Genomic DNA, 22,265 nt, shown 5'->3' with positions numbered 1-22,265 from the left:
CATGCCCAGTATATGAACTGGGGAGAGTTGGTTGGGAGGGGCAGATTGCTGCTCGGGCATTGGTCAGCGGGTGGTGAGCAATTGCATTGTGCATCACTTGTCTTTTCTGGGTTTTTATTTTTTTGCTGTGGGTTTTTTTTTTGTTATATTCCTTTTCATTACTATTATTATTATATTTTATTATTATTATTATTGTTAGTATTACATTTTATTTTACTTTAGTTATTAAATCGTTCTTACCTCAACCCACGAGTTTTACTTTTTCCTGATTCTCCTCCCTATCCCACCGGGAGAGGGGAGGAGTGAGCGAGTGAGCAGCTGCTTGGTGCTTAGTTGCTGGCTGGGGTTAAACCACAACAATCTGTTGCAACATTTAAAACAAAATTTAATAAAAGAAATATTTATTTCCAGTGATACTGGGGCCAACATGCTCCACACAGGTTTGGGAAATTGCTGCCTTTATAGGTGATTCCATATGCCAATATATTTCCTCATCTAATAGATAGTTAAGGAGTAAAGGACTGTTACTACTAACTTATTTATAAGTCATCATTTGCATCAGTCACCTTATTGCTTATGGACATGCAAAGATGGAAGCTTTCAGTGTTTTAACCTGAGCTGTGAAATTAGACAAATTAAGCTCTGACTGTACTTTCTTGCTTGTATACTTCTTTAGCTAGTGTTTTTTAGTTGTGTTTAGAATGATTAAAACCAGATGAGGGGTACAGCAAAATAAGCTGTTTACATTGATATAGGAACTTTTCCATTAAGTGATAATTTCTAAAGGCAGATTTTTCATGTGGAAGAGTCCAAGCCTCTAGGAAATGTCAGAGCTGAACCTGATTATTTCCAGTTCTAATCTAAGTGTTACCACAAAACCTGCCATCTTTTAATCTATATTTATTATAGTGCAATCCTTTTGTTTTTCCGTAACTCTCTTTGAATACCACTGTAGCTAGGACAACTGAAACTTTGTCACAGGAGAGGTCATTTATGTTATTTAACTGGGTTGCCACTGAGTTCTTTCTCCTTTCACTTTAAGAGGGGGGAAAAAACGTTAGAATTCACTGTGGGAACAAATCCTTTTTAAAGTAACTGAACCATCTACAAAATTGCTTCTTTCATGGGGAAGTTTATTAGACCTATAAAAAACCATGCTATTTCTCAACAAATGAGGTGCGTGGTTAGTTACAATCTTACCTCCATTTCTGTAATTAGCAGGTTGCTTGGATTCCAAAAATCTAGGGAATCCTCTGACACTGTAAAGAATTTATCTCAGATGATCAGTGTTTGATGCCTTCAAATGTGGGACAGAACTGAATGTATATTAGCAAATGTATATAGCAGCATTAAGCATTGACTAGCAATCTTAGCATTCAGAATTTAGAGTATTAAGCAAGACCTTGCCTCTTCATTATACTTTCTCCATTCTCTACTTGTGCATGGTGTTTCTGCTGCAGTAGTGCAAGAGCTGGGAAGAACAGCTCTGTTCCTCTCTTCTCTGCTCTCCCTGCCCCCACTATGCATAGTTACTGTATGGACTTGATTTTTAAGCAGTGGTTGTGCTAGGACAAGCAATCTTTTACTTAGGAAGAGTAGAAAAGGGGAAAGAGGCCTAAGCACCTTCTTATACTGCTGCCTTTGGTATAGGGAAGTTCTCTAGTCACCTATCACAGCCCTTCATAAAATCAACTCATCTGAGAATAAGGTGGAAAAGATAAAAAAACATAAATAAAAAGATGGAGAAGAGTGTTCTTCAGCTACTTCGCTGAAGCCCTAGTGATTTTTGAGCCAGAAGTATATGAACTGTATGAATAGTATCATAATCCTTGATAGTGTTATAGTACTTGTTATCGCGATTGTGAAAGTGTGCCATAACAATCTCTAGCATGTAGGCAAATGTGATGTAGTTGATAAAGGTGCAGAAATTTCTGTTTCTTGAAAATAAGATTACATATAAAGTACATGTACAAACTCATGATGCCATTCTCCTGTTATTTGTAGAGATCACCTTGATTTGAAGATAGAGTCTAAAGCTACCCCAGATAAACTCTTCTGTACTGTGCAGCAGGTAACTGGGAATTCATTAGCATACGACCTTAAGTGTAAATGACTTGTCACCTTTTAGTAACACTGTCCAAAAATGTCGGTTCATTCAAAAAATTAATACTTCATGCTTAGCCTGACTTGTATCGGGAGGCAAAGATTATGTGATTACACTGATTTATACTGTCTTGTTGCTGGTAGTCTTCTTTTGCTTCTCCTCCTTCCCTTCCTGTAAGACCTCACGCTAGAAATTAGTGTAACAGAACTCAGTGTTGTCATAGAATAACTTAGCTAAAACCGTAAGTTAGTAGTATAGCTCTCTTGTGTCTTAATTTGTAAGAAAACCCACAAAAATCACTGGGAATCCTTCAGGGATTTATAATACCCTTCCCAAAGTTCTGACTAAATATGTTTGCCTGTGTTTGATACATACATTTGGAAAAAATCATAGAACATTTTGTTGAATGGCTGTTTAAAATACTATACATTCATAAATTGAGAATTGTCCTCGGGTCTTCTCCACAATGAATGATGAGTATCCCAAAGTTCTTGAATGAAGTCATGGGGACGTACATAATTAATCATTTCCACTCTGTTAATTTGGGGAAGTAGGTACCAGAAATCTCTATTCTGATGGCATTACTACTATAGAAAGTAACGTTTTTAGTTGGCTTAATCAGCTTCATATGTCATGTAGCTTAACTTTTAGCTTAACATTAAATTAATATAATTTGTTCTATTCTGTAACTATATGCTCTGACAGCATTACCTTGTGTCAGTAATTCTAGGAAATGAAAATAAGCCTTAATCATTTTTTCATGAACTTTATTTCTGCATTTTGGTCTTTCCTCTATCTATTTGTAGTTTCCACTGTCCCTGCCACTTTTGTTTATAACTGCCATTAGATCATGGGTATTTTCTTATGTTTGTCCTTTTTGGTCAGTTGACAGGATGAAGACAAAATAAGATCGGCATTCATAGATGCTTAGGAAAACACATTCAGGACATGCATTAAATTTAGTATGTCAAAAGCCTAATTCAGTTCACAGGAATGCAATTAAGTACAGCATTAGAATAATGTTAAAAAAAATCAGGCAACTCGAAAGTTATGTTTCATTCTTCCCAAACCTTCCCGTTCTTTCAGTTTTTCCCTGCTCATGACCCTGTCTTCAGAATCCCAGGCTCAAATGTCAACACGGGGGGGGCGGGTGGCAGGGGAAGGGGCAGTTAACAAAAAGCTTGTAAAGCAGGATTACTTCATAGTGAAGATTAACTCATACTGAAATGAGTAAGTGGCCTAAAATACACAGGTGGGCCTCATTATTACTCTTTGTTTTTCGCTTGTGATTGCAAGAGTAAGTGTTAGAGGAGCTTCTTAAATAGTCAAATTAATTCTACCCTGGCACAATGATTAGCTTCCCAAAGCTAATTTTATTTTAGTGTTTCAACAGATCAAGGGAATCGAAGTTCCTTATTCTGCAACTGCTTGTCTTGATTTACAGTCGTACTGCTGGAAATTCCCTGCAGGCTTCAGGAAGTATTTGTAGTGAAAGGCTAATACCATAATGCATTCTGAAACCTTCTAGCATTAAGTATTAACCTGGGTCAAGAGAAAGCGTAGGCAGGAGGAAATAGTTCTCAGGTTTTTCAAAAATGTTTGTACACAAAATAGAGTGTACAAGTGAGGAAAAGTGTAAGTCTGGGGTGGGGTTTTTTTATATGTAAGAAGGATTAAAATGATGCTTGATCTAAACTTGAAACTTTCTAGAGAGGAAAGGATCTAAACTTAGAACAACACCTAGATTTTTAAGAGATTAGCAGCAGTAGGCCCATGAAAATCTCAAGTTTTTAGAAGTTGAATTTAAAACAGTGTTTTATAAAAATGTACCTAATTTGCTGCTTTAAAAATGAAATTGTGATAAAACTGTAGGAAGTACAGAATTTCAACAGTTGTCTGTTGGATAAGTATTTTAACAAATAGCTTGCTTGCTTTAAAAAAAAAAAAAAAAAGCTGTTTTCTTTTGGACTTACTGTTTTCCTAAATATTTTAGATGGATTTAACTATGTTGCCAGAAGAGGTTAAATCCCTTGTTCGTGATGGTTATACAGCCTTGATGGACCAGCGGTGTCACAGTGCTGAACAAGCTTTTTCACAATTGTTGAGCATTCTAAATCCTTCAGAATTAAAGGTAAACTGAGAGGAATAACTTAGTTTATTACAGTAATTGAAGTTTATGCTTTCAGTAGTGTTTCATTCTTTCCTTCCACCAAAACAGTCATTATTATTGAATTGTTGCCTGTGATGTTGACTACAATGCCAAGTGTATGCCAAGGAACTTACAAATGAGAACAGGATAAAAAAAAATGATAGTAACATAGGATGTATGTTTGTAATGTTCAGCATACATGTGCATTTCTAGATGCAATCTAAAAAATACTTACCAAAATAATATTCTCATAAGAATAATACAAGATACTCTTATCAAATATCTTATTTGATAAGAAACTGTTGTCCATTGTCAGCTTAACCTTTATTTATAATAATGTAGGGAAAAAGAATTTATATTCTTCAGGTCAGATGACTCTCTTTGACAGCAAATACTGTGAAATTTTGTGTATATGTATCTAGCCTATCAGCCATTGACCTGTTTCTTGTCCTAGATTTCTTTAAATTATTCTACTTAATACTAAAGTTTTGCATGACAATGTGTGTGCACATACGTTGCTGTGTTTCAAGCTCCCATTGTAGTAATGGCTGTTGCAGTGCCAACAAGTCTGTCCAAGCAAGTAAGGCACCAATCCATCTGGAATTGTGACCTAGTTTATTAGGAAGAAAAAGGTTGAGAAAGGGGTTTTTAATTTTAAAAAAAGAAAAAAAGCTGCTCAATTCTGAACATGAAATATAGCAAAGACACACTGCACTGCATGAGGTCAACATAATAAGGTCTGCAGTTACAGCATTTCTAAAAGCAGACCTTTCAGGATGTATCACGTTGAAATATGTAGGGGTGCCAAATGACCAGTAGTAAAGGTATGTAGTTAACCATCACTTTTTATCTGAATTGTAACATAAATCTGGGTAGAGGCTATGATAAGAAGGGTGAGAAGAGACTTTCCTAGCTGTGTTGTAGTGAAGATCTTCAATTCACAGTAGACAGTAATGTTCTAGTTACCAGCAAAGTGTTTTTGTGCATGCTACTACTGTAATTTGACTCTATTTGCAGCAACTGAATCTTCGTATTATTAATTATGTTGTAATCATCTATGGACATGCCACTGCTCTTCTTGGAATAGGACAACCTGAGGTATGACATCAAGCCACTATATTGCTTTTATTCAAAATTCTAGTTCAGGTAGTTGGCCATCCATTTTTCTCTCTTCTTAACAAATATAAAATGAGCAGGGAAGGAAAGCTTTTGTCACATTTTAGAATCATACAGTTTAGTATCTGTGACTAGATCTTTAATGGTTTTGGATAAATTAAGCTACCAAATAAAATTTCTTTTTAAGCTTTCAAATGAGATTCTTAAGTATTAATGAAGTATAGTTAATTATTTTTCTTCTACTTTGTTGTAATGTGGTTATGCAGTAGTCTTTCTGACACAAACATTCTGTTTCTAAAACAAGAGAAAGAGAATGCTTTAGGTTCTGGAAAACACCAAAACAGAAGTGTGGGTTGTTTGGGGGTTTGTTTGGTTTTTTTTTCCTGGAGTGTTTAAAAATATTCAATGTCTTACAATGAATTTAAAAATGTCTGGGTGTTTGTAGCTCAGTGAGCTCAGTCATTTAATTTCACTATTTCAGAGGGAGACTGTGTTTATAGAATAGGTTTCTTTTTTTAAAAAAGGGAAGCCTTTGTGATCATAAGATTGCTTAATTCCCTTTACTGTTCATAAGACTGATCAAAGAATAGGGCATACTGACCCACTCTACTGGAGCAAAAAAAGGAGAGGAAAAGTGAAAAGCTTCTGGCAAAGTGTCACATATTTTTGTCTTAAATTTATTTTGAAGGCGTTGACAAAGGCTGAAGACCAGTTTAAGAAAATAATTGAACAGTACCAGGAAGAAAGATTTGGTTGTTTGGCATACTATGGAATTGGAAAAGTATACCTCAGACAAAACAGGTTGGTATAATAGAAAGCTTCAATATTTGGTACACAAAATATTTTTCATTTGAGAAATGATGTGTGGGGTTTTTTTAATTACACTTAATCACTAAATTTGTGTATCAGACTGATTTATTACAACTTTAAGTTTGTTTCTGCAAAGGATGTAATGGAAGCTGCTGAATCAAGTGAACTCTGGGACACAGGGATATGACCGACCAGCACAGCCTTGTAGTGGAGGAGAGCTTATAGGAGAAGGGCAAAACCGATGATCTCACGGAAAAATGTATCATAAAGAAAGCTTAACTTATCTCAACACCAGGGAGACTGGAAGGTAACCTTGGTTTTAGATAAGGCAGCTGCAGCAGTGAGTCATCGGGTTCCTGAGACAGATAGAGAGTAATGTCTTCCTGAGCTAGCCAGACAGCATGGGGAGGGGGGGGAGTGTATACGTGGCTCAGCCAAACATGAAGTGCGGAAACTGGACAACTAAAAAACTTGAGAGCAAAGGGCTTGAGCTGGCTTCAACTCGGGTATTCCTGGCGGTATTCCTCCCAGCGTCCTGACGGTGAGCATATAGAGACTGGTAATGGGAATCATTTGTATTTGTATAATTTGTTTGTATTGATTCAACTGTGTGTTGCAGTTGCTATGTTAGCTTGTGTTGTGATTTCAGTATATTACTGTATTGCTCTACTTAATCAAAATCCCCTGTAATGCCTGTGGTGAATTGACCTTGGCTTGCTGCCAGACCCTCATCCAGCTGCACTCACACTCCCTCTTGTCAATGGGAGAGGAGGAGAAAATAAGATGAAAAAGCCCAGGGGTTGAGATAAAGACAGGGAAATCACTTGCTAATTATAATCATAGGCTATATAGACTCAACTTGAGGAAAAATAATTTAATTTATTGTCTGTTAAAATAGAGTTGGGCAGTGGGAAACAAAGTAAAAAAAACAAAAATCACCTTCCCCCTACTGCCCCTTTATCCCAGGCTTGACTTCACTCCCTCATTCCCAACTCCTCGACCTCCTCCTCCCCTAAGCTGCCCAGAGGGTGAGGAATGGGGGTTGTGATCAGTCCGTAACAGCTCCTCTCTGCTGCTCCTTCTTCCACACACTCCTCCCCTGCTGCAGCATGGGACCTCTTCAGAAACTGCAGTTCCTTTGGAGCACATCCACCTGCTCTGGCAGGGGTCCCCCATGGCTGCAGGGTTGGATACCTGCTCTGGTGGGGTCCTCTCCAGGGGCTGCAGGGGAATCTGTGCTCTGTGCCTGGAGTGTCTCCTCCCCTCCTCCTTCTTACCTTGGTGCTTGAATGGTTGTTTCTCACACTTTTTTTGCTTACTCCTCACAGCTGTGCAGTATGTTTTCCTTTCTTACCCATGCTTTCTCTGAGGTGCCACCATCTTTCCTGAGGGGCTCAGCTGTGCCACGTGGTGGTTCGTTGGAGCCAACTGGAACTGGGGCAGCCCTGGTCTCTCCTCACAGAGGCCACCCTGCAGCACTGGTCCCCATACTCCAGCCCAGCCTTGCCACGTAAACCCTATACTATGCCAAATAAATCAAATAAGTTTGATATTAAACCTTAAACCCTCTTCATGTGGAATAACTGAAAGCACCTGGTCAGAGAGTGTTGGATGCTGAGAGGGGATTCCTCCTTCCACAGCCACAGCATAGCCAGGTGCAGTCTGAGACTCAGGAGCTGTCTGTGTCCCTGTCTCATGGATGTGGCTTTTGTTTTCCTTGGCAGTTTTGACCGATAGTGAGGCTGCATGTGTGTCCCAAAGAGGTGCATACACAGACACACCAACACAGCTGGCCACCCAGACTAGCCCAGGCAGAGCAGCTCCCATGTATAGTACTACCTGAACTCATGTAAAACATAAGTATAGGTAGCAGAGTCCTGTGCCTCCTCCCTGGCTGATCAGGGTTGAAGATCACTTGTGAACATATGCATGCCCTCACTCTCTGACAAGCACACCCACCACATTCATGGATCCCTTGAATATCAGTGCACGCTCTCACTCTGCCTCATATCTGTTGCCTGGACTCTGGGCCCCTTACCCAGGCTGGCTTACTGGCTCACACATTAAGTCTTTTATACTGAAGAGTCCTTAAACAGATAATTTAATGAACCAGGTGCTCTTTCATTCCACATAATCTTACAGTGACCTTTTTTTTTTCCTTGGATCATAAAATTAATTGTGGAAGTATTGCAGGCCATGTAGAAGTTAATCATATATGATCTGAACATGTACCTGTTTCAAACTTCAGATTTTCCGATGCACTCGATCAGTTCATAAAATCACAAACAATGGTTAATCACAAGATTGTACCTGGAGTATTAACTTGGCCCACAACATCTCAGGTCATTGAAGAGACACGAACAGAGAATTTACAGGTATGTTTTAAAAAAAAAAAAAAAAGGCCTAAAAACCTGTTCTGTCAAATGGCCTTTCAAAAAAATAAAAACCTTGTCATCCTTCTCCCTGCCTGCCATTGTCAAGGCCAAAAAGAGATGGGGGGGCAAAACAGAGGTTTCAGCCTGGAGCAGCCAGTGCAACTGCTGCTGCTCATTGTCAAGGGTGTTGTCAGCCCCAAGAACTCTTCTTGCAATGACAATTTTAAACATGTGGGAAGCATCCCATTTACAACACAAGGGCAGGGGCTCTGTGTCAGGCTCTATGCTTGGGTATTTCTACGTAATAATATGGTTCTAATCTGCTCCAAGTGTTTCATAATGTGTTAACTTCTTAGTTGCATGTTACCAGACTTTAGGTAGATGTGAATAATATACACAACGTAATGCTAGAAGAACTGGTTAAAAATTTTAATTGGCAAAAATGTGAAATTGAAAATTGCAGCAGTGGTGCTATATTTAAAACCAAAAAGGAGAGTTTGACCATGTGGTTCTTGGTCGATGCAGTGGGAGTTGTATGGTAAAATTCCCTGTTTGACTTGAAAAATCTAACTTGTGGTTCTGATGCTACAAATTGCTTTCTCACACTGAACAGCTTTTTTTTATTATTATTACTATTATTATTGTTTTTAAACTATAATTGAGTCACTGCTATTTGTGTAGCATTTCTGGATAAACCATGCTGTGAGAGGCAAGACGCTTGAGCTCCTCTGCACAGAGGCAGTTTGACACAGTAGAACTTGCTAGGTTATTCAGTGTATGAACTTGGCTATACTATACTGACCTGTTTCATTTCTGGTAGAAACAGCAGTGCTGTTGTTTTTGAAACAAAAACTGACCTAACGATATCTCATTGACTCCCAGCTGACACCACAGTAGTCTGGCCACTGTAATACATCAGTGGTCTGGGACTTCTGGAGAGCATAATGCAAATATCTGAAAGGCTGTAACTGGTGGTCTGTTTGTTTCTAATAATGTTTTATTAATCTGGGCTCAATGCCAATCCTGTGGGATTTGAACTGACTTTGCATAAAGCCACTGTAATGTCTTTACCTCAGATGCTATTCTGGGAGAACTCACTAGCTCCAGTGCAGGGCCAGGTCTGAGCTGTCCTTGGGAATGTACTTGATCGTGTAACCCAGATCCCAGGTGAGGCACTCCTGTAATGCTGGGAAATGGTGGAAATGAGCAGACACTCCATTTTCATCACGTTATCGGAGTAATCTGGCTCGTCATTTTGGCAATGGAAAACTTACTGTATTCTCATGCGTTTGGAATTGGTCAGCATGTAAAACACTGGTCCAAGATAAACCTGCATGCAGGGAAGCTATGAGTACTGAGCTGATAGCAGTTCAAATGAGCTTTTGAATATTTTGCCATAAAAGGACAATCTTCCATAGCTTTCACTAGAAAAGAGTTATTCTTTTATTATTAGTCAACTGCTGTTCAAAAAGAGATGTCTGTTTCATTGCAGAGTTCCCTAGAAGTTTGTAAGCATCTACTGAATCTTTTCCTGGTTTCTGTGCAATCTCTTACACGATTTTGTGTTTCTCAGTTGATTTTAAAGAATTGTATTGAGGAATGCAAGTTCCCTCCAGAACCAGATGCAATTTGTCGGTATCAGCAATGCCATGGCCACTCCAAAATCCAAATATTTTTTACAGACCCGGACTTTAAGGTAAATTCTTAGTTTAAAAGGGTTTGGGAAATAAAACTTCGTGTTTACATGTTTTCTGCTCTCTTTCATATTAAAGAGCTATCTGGAACACACCATCTTATCCTGTCTACTGTTAAGTTGTGCACTGTTTTCTGTTTGTTTTTTTTTTTTTTTAAGATGTTAAATTCATACTTTTTCTCAATATTAGGGTTTTATACGTATTACTTGCTGTCAGCAGTGTAGAGTGGAGTTTCATATCAGCTGTTGGAAAAAGCTGAAAACAACAAACTACAGTGATAAAAATGATAAGGTAAGAGCTGTGTCAGACTACAAGCATCTTATTTTTTCTTTTTTTAGTCAGGATTATAGCATCCCTTTGGTTTGTGGTAAGTGCAGTGGTAGAGCCTGATGTTCCACCTGCATGACAGTGGCAGGAGGAGAAACAGGAAAGAGGACTCTCTTGCTAAATTGACATGCAAGCGTGGATAAAGCTTACTGTTGTCTACAGAAGAAAGGCCTGTCTGTGTGAAGGCTTAGTATGCTTAGCCTGTTTATCTTGCATCATTTATGTCCTTCAATATGGAAGTTTTATTCCTTCAACTTGCTGTTGAAGCAACAGTTTGACTTTGAGTATGCCTAAAGGAATTTTATAAAATTCCTTTATTGGCAGTCAGTGTAAAATGAAGGGAATCCAGACAGAGTATGAACTTATAAAAGGATATTCTTAAATTTGACTTTTGAATGTGAAGTTGGAGGAAGAGGGGCTTTGCTATAGCTTTGGGAATAACACATATATGCCACAGATCTAGGATCCTTTTGATTCTCAGTCCTTGCTAAATCAGCTGTTGCTTGCTTTCCTTATCCAGTAAGAGTTTAGGACTGTGCTAGCTTTAATTACCTTGGTCACCTCAAATTAAGATACTGTAATCTGTATAAGAACATAGATTTTGTATGAATTTAAATGTCTTTGTTGTGTTTATCATTTTCTCCTACAGGATTTTCTTCAAGAACTGTGTTTCACTCCTGATTGTACAGGCCTTATTTCAAAAATAGTTATTTTTAGTTCTTCTGGTCTGGTAAAATGTGAAGTAAGTAAATGTTCATATAAAATATTAAAATAATCTTTAAAATATTTACTCTTGTAATGGAGATAAAGTGAAGATGAGACTGTAACTGCAAACTCTTAAGTAATACACTATCTTAACTACAGAATCTGAACATTATTTAGGAATATTAATTGCCTGTTCTCTTCTTACCTGTTCTTCTAGTAGAGTAGGCGCTACCTTATGGTATTCGTTAGAATTGTCATGGATGGGAACTGGAGCTTCATTTTATATTTAGCTTGTGCAATGTGAAAGGAACTGTTAGTTTAACTCAGAGCTAATCTTGCTAAATGAATTAATTGCATTGGAAGAGTGCTCTTACCTTCTATAGAATCACAGGAAGATGGATATGTCTGCTCAGACCAGTATTGGTCTGGGAGAAGCAAAAAAAAAATTACTGTGAAGTTTGCTTCCTGCCCACTGGTAAAGCAAAACAGCCTCCAGTTTTTCCTGACTTTGTGTTATCTTTCAACTTGTCTTTTCTGCAGATAAAGATGTATTTCTGTATACCAAGATGTAGCAGTAGAAGATAATTTAGGTAGACCTTCATGAGGCTTATGTAGGCTGCTTTATCTCTTTTGTAGTATTAACTTTTGATGCTTTGGAAAGCAGTAAATGTCCTTGGGTTTTTAGTACAGCAATGTTCCATTGTAACCCAAAATTAATTAATATGATATCACTTATTTTGGTAGTTTGAACAAAAAATCACAAAAGCCAAGGAACCACCAAGAGCCAGTATTAAACAGAAGTGTTCAAGGTAAGCTCTCTACTGTTTAAAACTAAGTTGAATCAATTTGAGAACAAAAGAGGTTTCTCTAGGATTGGTTTTCATGCCTTTTTAAGAATTGCTAAAATATCACAAATACTTTGGAAAGCCATTCTTGCCCTTTGCCTCTGATAAACTAAAAAGTCTGGTAAAATATGTTATGATTCAATTATAAAAGCATTTAAATTAACTTGTAAAACAAGACACAGAGCTACAGACTTATAACATGAGCACAGGAGGGTATTAGCTAGTATTGCTGAATAAATTATTGGTAGCTCTCTAGTGGTTATACAGTTCTTCAAAAACAACATTTTCAGTTTGGTCACAGGAAACTGTTTTCAAATATACAGCGTATGAATTGATGCAAATCTGATTTTCCACACCTCTGTGTTGAGGGGTAAGTTGTCCATTGCACCATTGACTTCCCAGCAATTTGAACCACTAGTATTTGAATATAAATTGCTGCAGTCATCTTTAAGTCTTTATACCTGAAACCTTATTTCATTGTGAAATCTGTGGGCAGGGAATTCACCTCTGTTTTCAGTCTGAGATTGCAAGCTTTGTTCTATGCCTTCCCCTTGCTAGAGGGAAGAAACTCAGCAAGATTTTTAGCTGGATGGGAGAGGTATTGCTGTGTGGCATAAGTTCAAGACCACTGTTCCACAGCATTTACTATCTAACCAACTTTGTGTGAATGTTTAGAAAGAAATAAAGACTGCATATAATGATGCTATTTCAGTTGTTGATGCATGTACTTTTGACGTAACTTTTACACTTTTGGGCAAATAAGGTTATAAATAATGAGGAATCATGATGCGAGGATAAACAAAATTGATTTTTAAAAGTTAAGGAAATCCAAGTGTTAGTACGTTATTCAAAATGCTGAGTTATAAATTAAGAAACAAACTGATAGTATTTCAGTTAATCCTAATTCAGACATCATTAATGGGAGTAAAAATTATTGCATCTTGAGATATCCTTACACTTACTTGATTTTTATGAAACTTCTGTGAAATTTTGTGGTCTCTTAACTTCCAAATGAAAACTAGCTTTATTATATTTGTACTTTTCAGCATAATATGTTATAGTAGAATGGAGCTTACAGCTATTGTAAGACATGGAAAACAACTTAGATGTGCCTAACTCCTTTGGCAACTTAACTAGTTTTAGGCTCACCACTTAATTGCTTTTTTCAGTCTTAGGAAGTTAAAAATGAAACAAGAAAAAAAACTACGAAGAAAGCATGCACGAGAAGAGACACAGAATTCTGCTAAGAAGAAAATAGAAGAAAACCAGATGGGAAATGGACCATCACAATACAGTGATCACAGTGGTATGTGGAAGTATAGGTTATTGTTTTAAGTTATCATGAGGCAGCATCAATAGCATTCTGAATGTCCTAAGTGAAATTATAGCAGAATACTAATATTGAACATGATTCCTCCCCCTTAAAGACTTGCAGTTTTACTTAAGAATATTTTTATTTTGGTTCTATTTTTAATTTCTAGATAACTGTAAGATGTTAGTGTATGTTTGAGTTCCTTGTAGAAAACCTATATTCTTGCTTCATTGGTTCACGAAGAAGCAGCCTGAAGAGAGCAAAGTCTGAAATTTCAAGTTTATCCTTTTAAAAGAAAAAGCTTTGTGCCTGACAGATTAGGACACTGCTACAGAAGAAAAGTAACTCCATCTCAGATAAAGAAAGATATCCTAACTGCAGTGACTTGAAATGTGTATTTCAGAGGATTGGGGAAAATAAAATACTTTAACCTATAAGAATGTAGTTGGTTAACGCTTCAGCTTTTGTGTTCCAGTTACATTGATCTGCAGTGTTCTCTATTTCAGAGGTGTGAACTTCCACTGCATTTTGTATTAGGGCAAGCTACAGTGCAAGCAAAAATGAGTGATTTTTTTTAAATTAATTTTTTTTATTTTTGTCAGTATTAACTTTAAAATAGTGCCCATGTTAATTTCCTTGTAGAATTTAATTTTAAATACTTTGCGGGCACTTTTTCATCCCATACATGCCATACTCAGAGTTCTCCAGAACCCTGTTGCCTGTTCAATGGCATATGCTGGCACTTTCTCTATAAAACGGTCTCGGGTACTAATGTTTTAGCTTGGGTTTTTTCTTACCCATTTTATTTGAGGACGGTCCCTTCTATTAGCACATTAGATTACTATTTTTGCTTCCATGTGGTTTTCTAAAATCACGGTCAGTTGACTTTGTGTTGTTTTTTTTAAATCTAGGCTATCTCCTTTCCTATGGCTTATCTTTAGTTCTGGTCCTTGGATCCACTGCAGGTCACTCCCATGTATGTGACTTGACTGTCCCAAGTGCCCTTAAAACCTCTAAGAACTAAAAATGCCTTTGGTGTGACAAAAACACTCACCCTGCAGTACTGCGCATAAAAGTTGGAACACTGACGCAGGAATATGCCAACACGAAGCAACTTTAACACAGTTCTGCAAAAATCTGTGCATTGGTGTTGGACAATGTTTTTAATGTGTCCTGAGTTTATAATAAAATTGAAGTCTTGCATGTCTTTGGAGGCAAGCTAGCTACTACCCTGTTTTTTCACTTGGGGAAGTTTTGTGAGGAAATCTTTCAAAAGAACATCTAATTCAATCTCCCAAGCTGTCTGAAAGGTTGAGAGGCCATTTTCAGGGGAGAGCTAGATCACAAAAGAGGGTTTTGGTTTTGTTTGGGGTTTTTTTGGTTTTTTTGTTTGTTTGTTTTTATTAGCAGCCATAGCTACCTTTAAATAAGAACAAATCTGCTTGTAAATTGGAGAGGAGTGCAAGTGAGACGAGCACTTGTTTTTAGGCACATTTGTAACATACAGAGGTTTTTAATGCAGACTTCTGCAGGATAAACTTGGGCATGGCTTATACCTGTAGAGTTCATTGAATCTGTTAGTATGCTTGGAATTGTTTGTTACAATGCTGAATTATTCTAGGTGTAATATGTAGTGCTTTGTTTTTAAAAAATTCTTTTCAGATCTACATCTTTTGGCTATGGTTGCTATCAGTTAAGCTCTGAAAGTGGCATTCTACAAGTGTGTGGTCTTGAAGACTAATGAAAGGTGAAGGCTGATACAAGCCAGTAATCTTTTTCACTCTTGTTCTGCAAAGAACCTGTGGCAGGGTCAGGGCAAAGGTTTGTTACTAGGTGTATATTTGGAAGTGTGCCTTTGCTCTGAGAACTGATGCTTGGGGTAATTCTGTCTCTGCATCAGGACTGGCATGCAGCCCACACAGATAAATCTGTATAGACCATTGCTTGACGCTACTATTACTGGCAGGTAATTTTTTTTTTTTTTCTGAAATGTAGTTAAGGTACTAAGGATTGTTTCTTTGCGTAAACCAAATTTAAAACAATGTTGTGTCAAATTCATAATGCTAAGGCTAGTTTATATGGAAGTTATCTATTCTGTAATTTTCAGTGTTGTGATAAAGCAAATAATTAACACCGCTTAGTCCAAATAATCTGCACTTTAAAGTTGATGTTTTTAATTGTGGTAAACAGACATGAAATCTTGTTTTGTTTGGGTTTTTTTAAATGCCATTATAGGTTACCTTCAGGATTTATATGCTGGTGATCGAGTCCTGCAGCATATCAGTCGAAATGCTGAACAAATAAAAACAGCTGTTCATGATGCTTCCAAACTATTAAAGGAATTACTTTCATGGTTTGTAATCAGTGAGGAGGATTACATGTCATATTCCAAAACTAGTAGCATGTCACATGAAGTGATGGAGCAGCTCATCGGTTACTTAATTCAGGAAAAAAACAGAGTTAAAACAAGAGGTTTTATCCACGTGCTGAGTGAGCTCGAAGAAGTGGATCCCAAATTACACAAATGGCTGAAACATCTTAACAACTTGGGTAGGCTATATGTTTATGTAATAGCAAGTAAAGCATTATAATGTGGGCAGGGCTTTGTGTAGGAAAGAGAAAATTGAACAGATCTATTTTTTTAGTGTCTTTGAATTCCAGAATAGGCTTAAATAATAATATTTGTATAAATTATTTGTTTCTGGAAAGTAAATCATGGTGGGATTTTTGTCATAAAAGTTTAGCTGACTGTATAACTTGGAAGTAATTTAACTTGATGCTCTTTAGTAGTGTTGCCTTGCTGTGTAGTTTTCTACTGAATTTATAATTGGGTGACAGTAGAAGTTTGTTTTTGCAGGCAAAATGGACATAAGATGCCAAAACTTTGGACAAGATTTGGGTTCTTAATTCTATTCTTTTTGCGTCCATGTCCTTTAAAGAATTTATATAGATTTCTCGTACAAACAATAATTAGGTGTTGACTAAGAGTAAAATTTATATAAACTCCATTTATCATTTTTGTTTGCATTTTCAAGATATGAAAGGTTTTACATAATCAGTTTCAGCTACCATATATTTAATTTCTAGAACAAACTGTTCCTTTTTGAAGAGGAATATCACACTGTAAGCACTAAAACTCTGAAGCTGGAATGAAATTTTGGGGTTTTTCATCTCTTTTAGGTCTGACAGCTACAAAGAACTTTCTCCTTCAATATGGACAATTTTTAAAAGAGCTTGACCTTGCTATTTTAACCACACTCTGGAATGAGAAGTATGGTAGTAAATTTGACTATGTGACAACTAGTTCTGAAGACAAAGAAATTCGTGATTATTTCTTAAAACCACCCCTCGAGAAAACTCGTTGTTTTATATGGCTGTTAGAAGACAACAGAGAAAATTTTCCATTTCTTCATCAAGCATTAGATGAATTCTTTGATAAAATGGGTAAGTATGGAAAGGTCACTATTCTTACCAGCATTGTATTTTGTCTGGTTTTATAGTACATGTGATGGGCTCTGTAAAAGGCTGAAACCTCAGCAAGCTACTAACCACCTCATTATATGGGATATTCGGTATTCCGTGCTTAAAAAGGCAATATGACCTCAAAAGCCAAGCCACCCTATTTTAGGTTACATTCTACTGTTTTGTTTCATGTGCCACAACCAGCAAGTGAGTTTACCTTTATGCATATATGATGTCCAACCAAAATAAGTATTCATCTTTCAGTTTAAGCATAAAGATTCTGTAGCTACAGTTTTTAAGATGCTTTGATGGTATTGGATAAAGGATTATAATAATTATTACTATAATTTCATAGCTCACAATTAAAAGTTCCATAAAATATTACTATTTCCATTTATGAACATGACTTTGTTATCCTTTCAATAGATGACCCTACCATTATATTAAAGAAGCAGGGAAATGAAAATATATCGGTAAGTGAACTTACTATCTATTTCGTAGATGTAACTACGTAGATAAGCTCAGAAACAAGTATCTGCTTGGTGTTTTAAAAATGTGCAAAAGTGGAGAGAGACGTGCATCTCTTAGTTTATTTTACATCATCATCCTTCAAACCTGATCAGAGATTTACTCTCTTGTTTTATTTCCCCCCCGCCCCTTTTCTTAAAGCATTTGAAGACTGCGTACCATTTTTCCTAAAATTCTGTCAGTAAAATACTTGTTGGATTTTCTCTTTAAAGCACAAACCAACAAGATACCTTTTCGATTATGAGCATTTCAAGGATGCAGATGAGGAAGTTGTAGTGAAAGTGGATGAGGGTACACTGATATGCTGCATCACCCCCTTTAGACAGGGAAAATAAGGCAAATAAGGTACATGGGAATAGCATTTACATATTACTTGATAACAGCAGTTTGGTGTTAACTTTAAAAAAAGTGTCTCTGAAAGTATCATTGGGGAATATAAAAACAAACAAAAAAAGTGCCTGAGGTACAAACAGAGAGACTCTTACTAACTGTATTATCTGTGTATTTACCATGGCAACTGAACTTGAAGCATGATTCTTCCTTGAGTGTGCTTAACTTGAATCTGCATAATTTTGGACACTAATTGTACTATATATTTTACAGTCCAAATGAGAAGGTGGTATAACCCAGCTTCATGTAACCTTCAGATGTCGTTAAATTGTAAGGCTAGGTATTTGGCGTTTGTTCTGCTAATAAGCAAAGTAAATTTGAAGTGAGTTAGACATTTTGCATTTGTTCATTACAATTTATAGGTGCTTTTCAGATTTAACCCATAAGTTTTAAAAGTGTACCTCATTCTGAATCACTTTTTGATTAATATCTTAATTAAAATCCGTTCTAATTGGCAGAAGTCTATTAGGTATTTTGGTTAATTATGTGTTTGAGGCACTCGCATTTAAAATTATTCTAGCCTGCAGATAAATTTATCTGTACAAATCCAAGATTTACTTTTGATACATAATAAAATTTCAGCATTAGTGAATTAACACACACCTTAAAAAAATGTGAAATTCTTTGCTTTTTCATTTCATGAATTGGAAATCCAAGAATGAAATGAAAGCCATTACCATGAAACTACATCTGTTTCAATGTTACTTAAATCCTAAAATAGGCTGTTAGTAATTTACTGTTAGCAGAGTTATGTTAATCTATAATCACGGTCCTATTAAAAGGTGACGATGCATTTTAGTTCTTTCGTCTTTGCATATCTTAAACTGAAGTGACCAGAACATTTGACAGTTCTGTTTGCTGCTTGTTCCCCCACAAAACTGTGTTGTGTGGGATGTCACAACTCTTTAAATATGCAATTTCAGCTATAAGTAATGAGTAAGCATCTGAAATACTAAAATGATAGAATATTCTGTTTTTAAAAATCAATGTTCTATATGTTTAAAAAGAAAAATAATGAAAAGGAACAAAATGGATAAAGTCTTGCAAACCTCTGTTTCTTTTTGTGTTTTTCACCTGAGGATGGAATAGAGAGGGATAAGATTGCATACTTCACCTTGTAAATCTTGCTGGTCAAACAGAATGAGAATTTTAATGTGAAACTTTTAAAAATTTACATATTGGTTTTGGAAATGCATCATAATTTTATTCTAATTAAAAAACCAGTGATTTTATTTTTTCTGTTTCAGACTAATGGTATCAAAGTTAAAAACAAAAACAGGAAGAAGAACTCAAAAGACTTGAGGGTCAGTAACTTTTTAGCTGCTTGCTACAAATAGTTTTTTTTAGAATTGCTGGTGTTCAGATGTACAGAGGCTAAATACCTTGTGGAGACTCATTCTTGAAGTAGTTTTTCCTGGGGTAGAATAATGCTGTTAAGACTCAGTACGGTTTTGTTTTGTTAAAATATGAATTTGTCAGTATAAAAGGTATTTCTAAACTTGGGGGGGAAAAAAAGTTATTTATGAATAACTGGCTCTGACTGGATACCACAGTCTATCCACTATCTTAATTCTGAAGGACTGTTTTGATCTTCATTTGCCATATGGAAAGAGGTGAATACAGTATGCTGACTGCACTATGTAATTAATACTTCATGCTCTGTTTCGTTTTGCGCTGACAAATAGTGAATTTGGAGAAGGACACTTTACCAGTCGTTTTGAGAAGGAAAAATGTGTCCTTATACCTCATAAAATAGATCTGAAAATATGTCTTTAACTGTCTTTTCTGATAATTTTTATGGGCATATCAGTGACTGAAGATGCAAGTGTTCCATTTATTGCTCAGAAGAATGTTGTTAGTTGCTCAGCATTTTATAGATTTTGCTAGGAATAATATTCTATCTGAAATTCATACTTTCTTTTGCCCTGCTTTTCTAGGTTTTTGCTTTATTGAATGCTTCAGATAAAATCATCTTTGTTTCTTCCATGCCCCCACATTTTTATAATTTGGAATTTCAGGAGTAAACTTAAGATTTTTCCTATTCTCATCAGCCAGTTTTGGTTTTTTTTCTGACTTAGATGCATTTATACAAGTCTGTGTATTTCTAAAGTTATTAGATAATAAAAATTAAAAGATAACTGAATGGTACAAACAATGGTTTGTAATGGTGAACATAAGAATAACAGGTGTCATATTAAAATGATGTGGAACTAGGGATAACTCAGACTTACTTGTAGTAAAATTATTAAAGCTTGAAGGCTCTCAAATGTAAAGGAAGAGATTCCTAGAAAGTCAGTTGATGTGCAGCCCAGTGGAAAGAAGTTATACAAAAGTCTTAACAAAGTGAGGCTGTAGTGTTGTTTGCTTTTTAATCCAAACTCAAAAAAAAATCAGGCACATGTAGGATTTTTATGAAATTGGTAAAAAAAGAGGGAGGTTGGGGCTGAATATCCCAGTTTCTTTTTCCAAAATAAGTTCTGAAGAAGAAATTAACAATTTTAAATTAAGAACTTTCTTGCTATGGCTTAGTACTGATAATTGTACTTAAAGGTTTTGCAGTTCAGAATATGGCCTCTGAACATGATGGAGTTACAGAACAAGGTTCTGTGTAAATAAGTTACTCATAGTCTTTACAGTGGGTCATTTTGCATATACTTTTGTGAGATAAAAAAAATAATCTGTTTTTAATTAGTCTATTTTAGTATTATCCAGTGGAGTTAGTACAACAGCACCACGAGAAGAAGATAAGATATTTATAGAAGAAAATACTTTGTAAGTACCATCATGTATCTTTGCTTTTATTGCCCAAACTGCTTTGCAGGTACTGGAGAAGACAGTGTCTTAGAAACATCAAGTCTGGGTTAACATCTAACTGGGTTTGGTACAAGCTTGTGTAGAGCCATTACTTGTCTGCTTCCAGGACAGGTGTAAGGGGCGTTAGAATTGTAAAGATCTTAACAATGTAGGAAGTAATGAAATGGTTGCCAGGCTGCAGCCCAATACATCTTACAGGCCAAAAGCTATTCTTTCAGGTAAGATCTTAACTTGCTTCATGTTCCATTTTAATGTAGCAAGAAATTAGTTGATAAATTTGTATGTACTCCATCAGTCACAACCAAACTTTGCCATCCACGCCATATCAAGCAGGTTGTGATGTTGAACTGAGATAATCTGTAGTACATTGCTTAGAATTGAGGTGTTAATCAGGAGTCAAACTCTTGTATTCTGAGCCCGGTCTTGTTCTTACAGATGTGAAAGCTGCTAGCAAGAGCTAGGCTTTAGTATTATTATTATTAGCTAGTGGCAGGTCAGTTAACAAGTTTAGCAGTTAAGTATTTTGGGGATGGTGTTTATTCTGCTTGTTACAAAAAAGTTTGCTAGTGGGGTGTATTTGTAGCACTATGTAGTTACCGTACAGTAGGCTGTTTTCAGTATATGTGAAAAATACAGTTATTTTCAGTGACAAGAATTATTGTTCATATGCACTATTTAATTCTTCTCTCTTTTTTTTGGTTTTTTTTTTTGTTTGTTTTTTGTTTTGGTTTGGTTTGGTTTTGGTTTTTTTTTTGCTACAGAGATTTTACAAATTCTTATGAACCATTTGTAATCCCAGAATATCTTCGGGGGCAACTAGAGGAATTTGAAGCTCTCTGTGATGTTTCAAATAGTAACAGTTATCAAAGACTTTTGGATAATAACCCAGATCAAACCTGTGAGAGCTTATATGAGTATGTATACATTTCTGTGCTTAGCAGTTTAAAGGGTTTGATGTTACTTCATAATTTTTGTAACGCATTAAGCCCAGAATTTGAGTCCTGGTGGTCTGGTATCTGTAGGTATGTACATAAAGGTATGTACTAATGCTTTGAAATAGTTGCATATTTTTAGTAAGATGTGGACAAGCAAGAGTTACAGAAAATTTTTATGCTTGGCTATACCACCATCTTCCAAAAGATTGTTCTTCAGTAGTTCTAGAGGTTCTTTGCTTTTAAGCATTATTGTGTGTCCTGGTTTCGCCTGGGATAGAGTTAATTTTCTTTCTAGTAGCTGGTATAGTGTTATGTCTTGGATTCAGTATGAGAAGAATGTTGGTAACATTGATGTTTTCAGTTGTTGCTGAGTAGTTTTTAGACTAAGTCAAGGATTTTTCAGCTTCTGGTGTCCAGCCAGCAAGAAGGCTGGAGGGGCACAAGAAGTTGGGAGGGGACACAGCCAGGACAGCCGACCCAAACTGGCCAACGGGGTATTCCATGCCGTGGGACATCATGCCCAGTATATAAACTGGGGGGAATTCGCTGAGGGGTGGCAGATTGCTGCTTGGGAACTAACTGGGCATTGGTCAGCAAGTGGTGAGCAATTGCATTGTGCATCACTTGTTTTGTATATTCCAATCCTTTGATTATTATTGTCATTTTATTATTGTTCTTACTATCATTATTAGTTTTTTC

At 36.3% G+C, this 22,265-nt stretch overlaps 1 protein-coding gene across 9 annotated transcripts in view; it reads left to right on the top strand.

Moving 5' to 3' along the window:
* TTC3 (tetratricopeptide repeat domain 3) overlaps nucleotides 1-22,265 on the top strand; it is a 66,757-nt gene that overhangs the window by 28,061 nt on the left and 16,431 nt on the right. For 8 of the 9 annotated variants that reach the window (XM_069785130.1, XM_069785134.1, XM_069785131.1 and 5 more), the window contains 16 exons: nucleotides 2,005-2,071; nucleotides 4,098-4,235; nucleotides 5,271-5,351; nucleotides 6,058-6,170; nucleotides 8,428-8,554; nucleotides 10,128-10,250; nucleotides 10,438-10,539; nucleotides 11,225-11,317; nucleotides 12,025-12,089; nucleotides 13,295-13,431; nucleotides 15,673-15,987; nucleotides 16,618-16,881; nucleotides 17,326-17,372; nucleotides 19,065-19,121; nucleotides 20,510-20,589; nucleotides 21,393-21,545. In XM_069785130.1, the coding sequence (XP_069641231.1) occupies nucleotides 2,005-2,071; nucleotides 4,098-4,235; nucleotides 5,271-5,351; nucleotides 6,058-6,170; nucleotides 8,428-8,554; nucleotides 10,128-10,250; nucleotides 10,438-10,539; nucleotides 11,225-11,317; nucleotides 12,025-12,089; nucleotides 13,295-13,431; nucleotides 15,673-15,987; nucleotides 16,618-16,881; nucleotides 17,326-17,372; nucleotides 19,065-19,121; nucleotides 20,510-20,589; nucleotides 21,393-21,545 (1,962 nt within the window). The remainder of the gene's footprint in view (nucleotides 1-2,004; nucleotides 2,072-4,097; nucleotides 4,236-5,270; nucleotides 5,352-6,057; nucleotides 6,171-8,427; nucleotides 8,555-10,127; nucleotides 10,251-10,437; nucleotides 10,540-11,224; nucleotides 11,318-12,024; nucleotides 12,090-13,294; nucleotides 13,432-15,672; nucleotides 15,988-16,617; nucleotides 16,882-17,325; nucleotides 17,373-19,064; nucleotides 19,122-20,509; nucleotides 20,590-21,392; nucleotides 21,546-22,265) is intronic. The other variant, XM_069785132.1, reaches the window with a different exon arrangement.

The sequence above is a fragment of the Haliaeetus albicilla genome, chromosome 6 (genome assembly GCF_947461875.1).
Source record: "Haliaeetus albicilla chromosome 6, bHalAlb1.1, whole genome shotgun sequence".
In the NCBI taxonomy this organism is placed as follows: domain Eukaryota; kingdom Metazoa; phylum Chordata; class Aves; order Accipitriformes; family Accipitridae; genus Haliaeetus; species Haliaeetus albicilla.
Note: the sequence above shows the minus strand (reverse complement) of the source record. Positions and strands in the feature narration are given on the sequence as shown.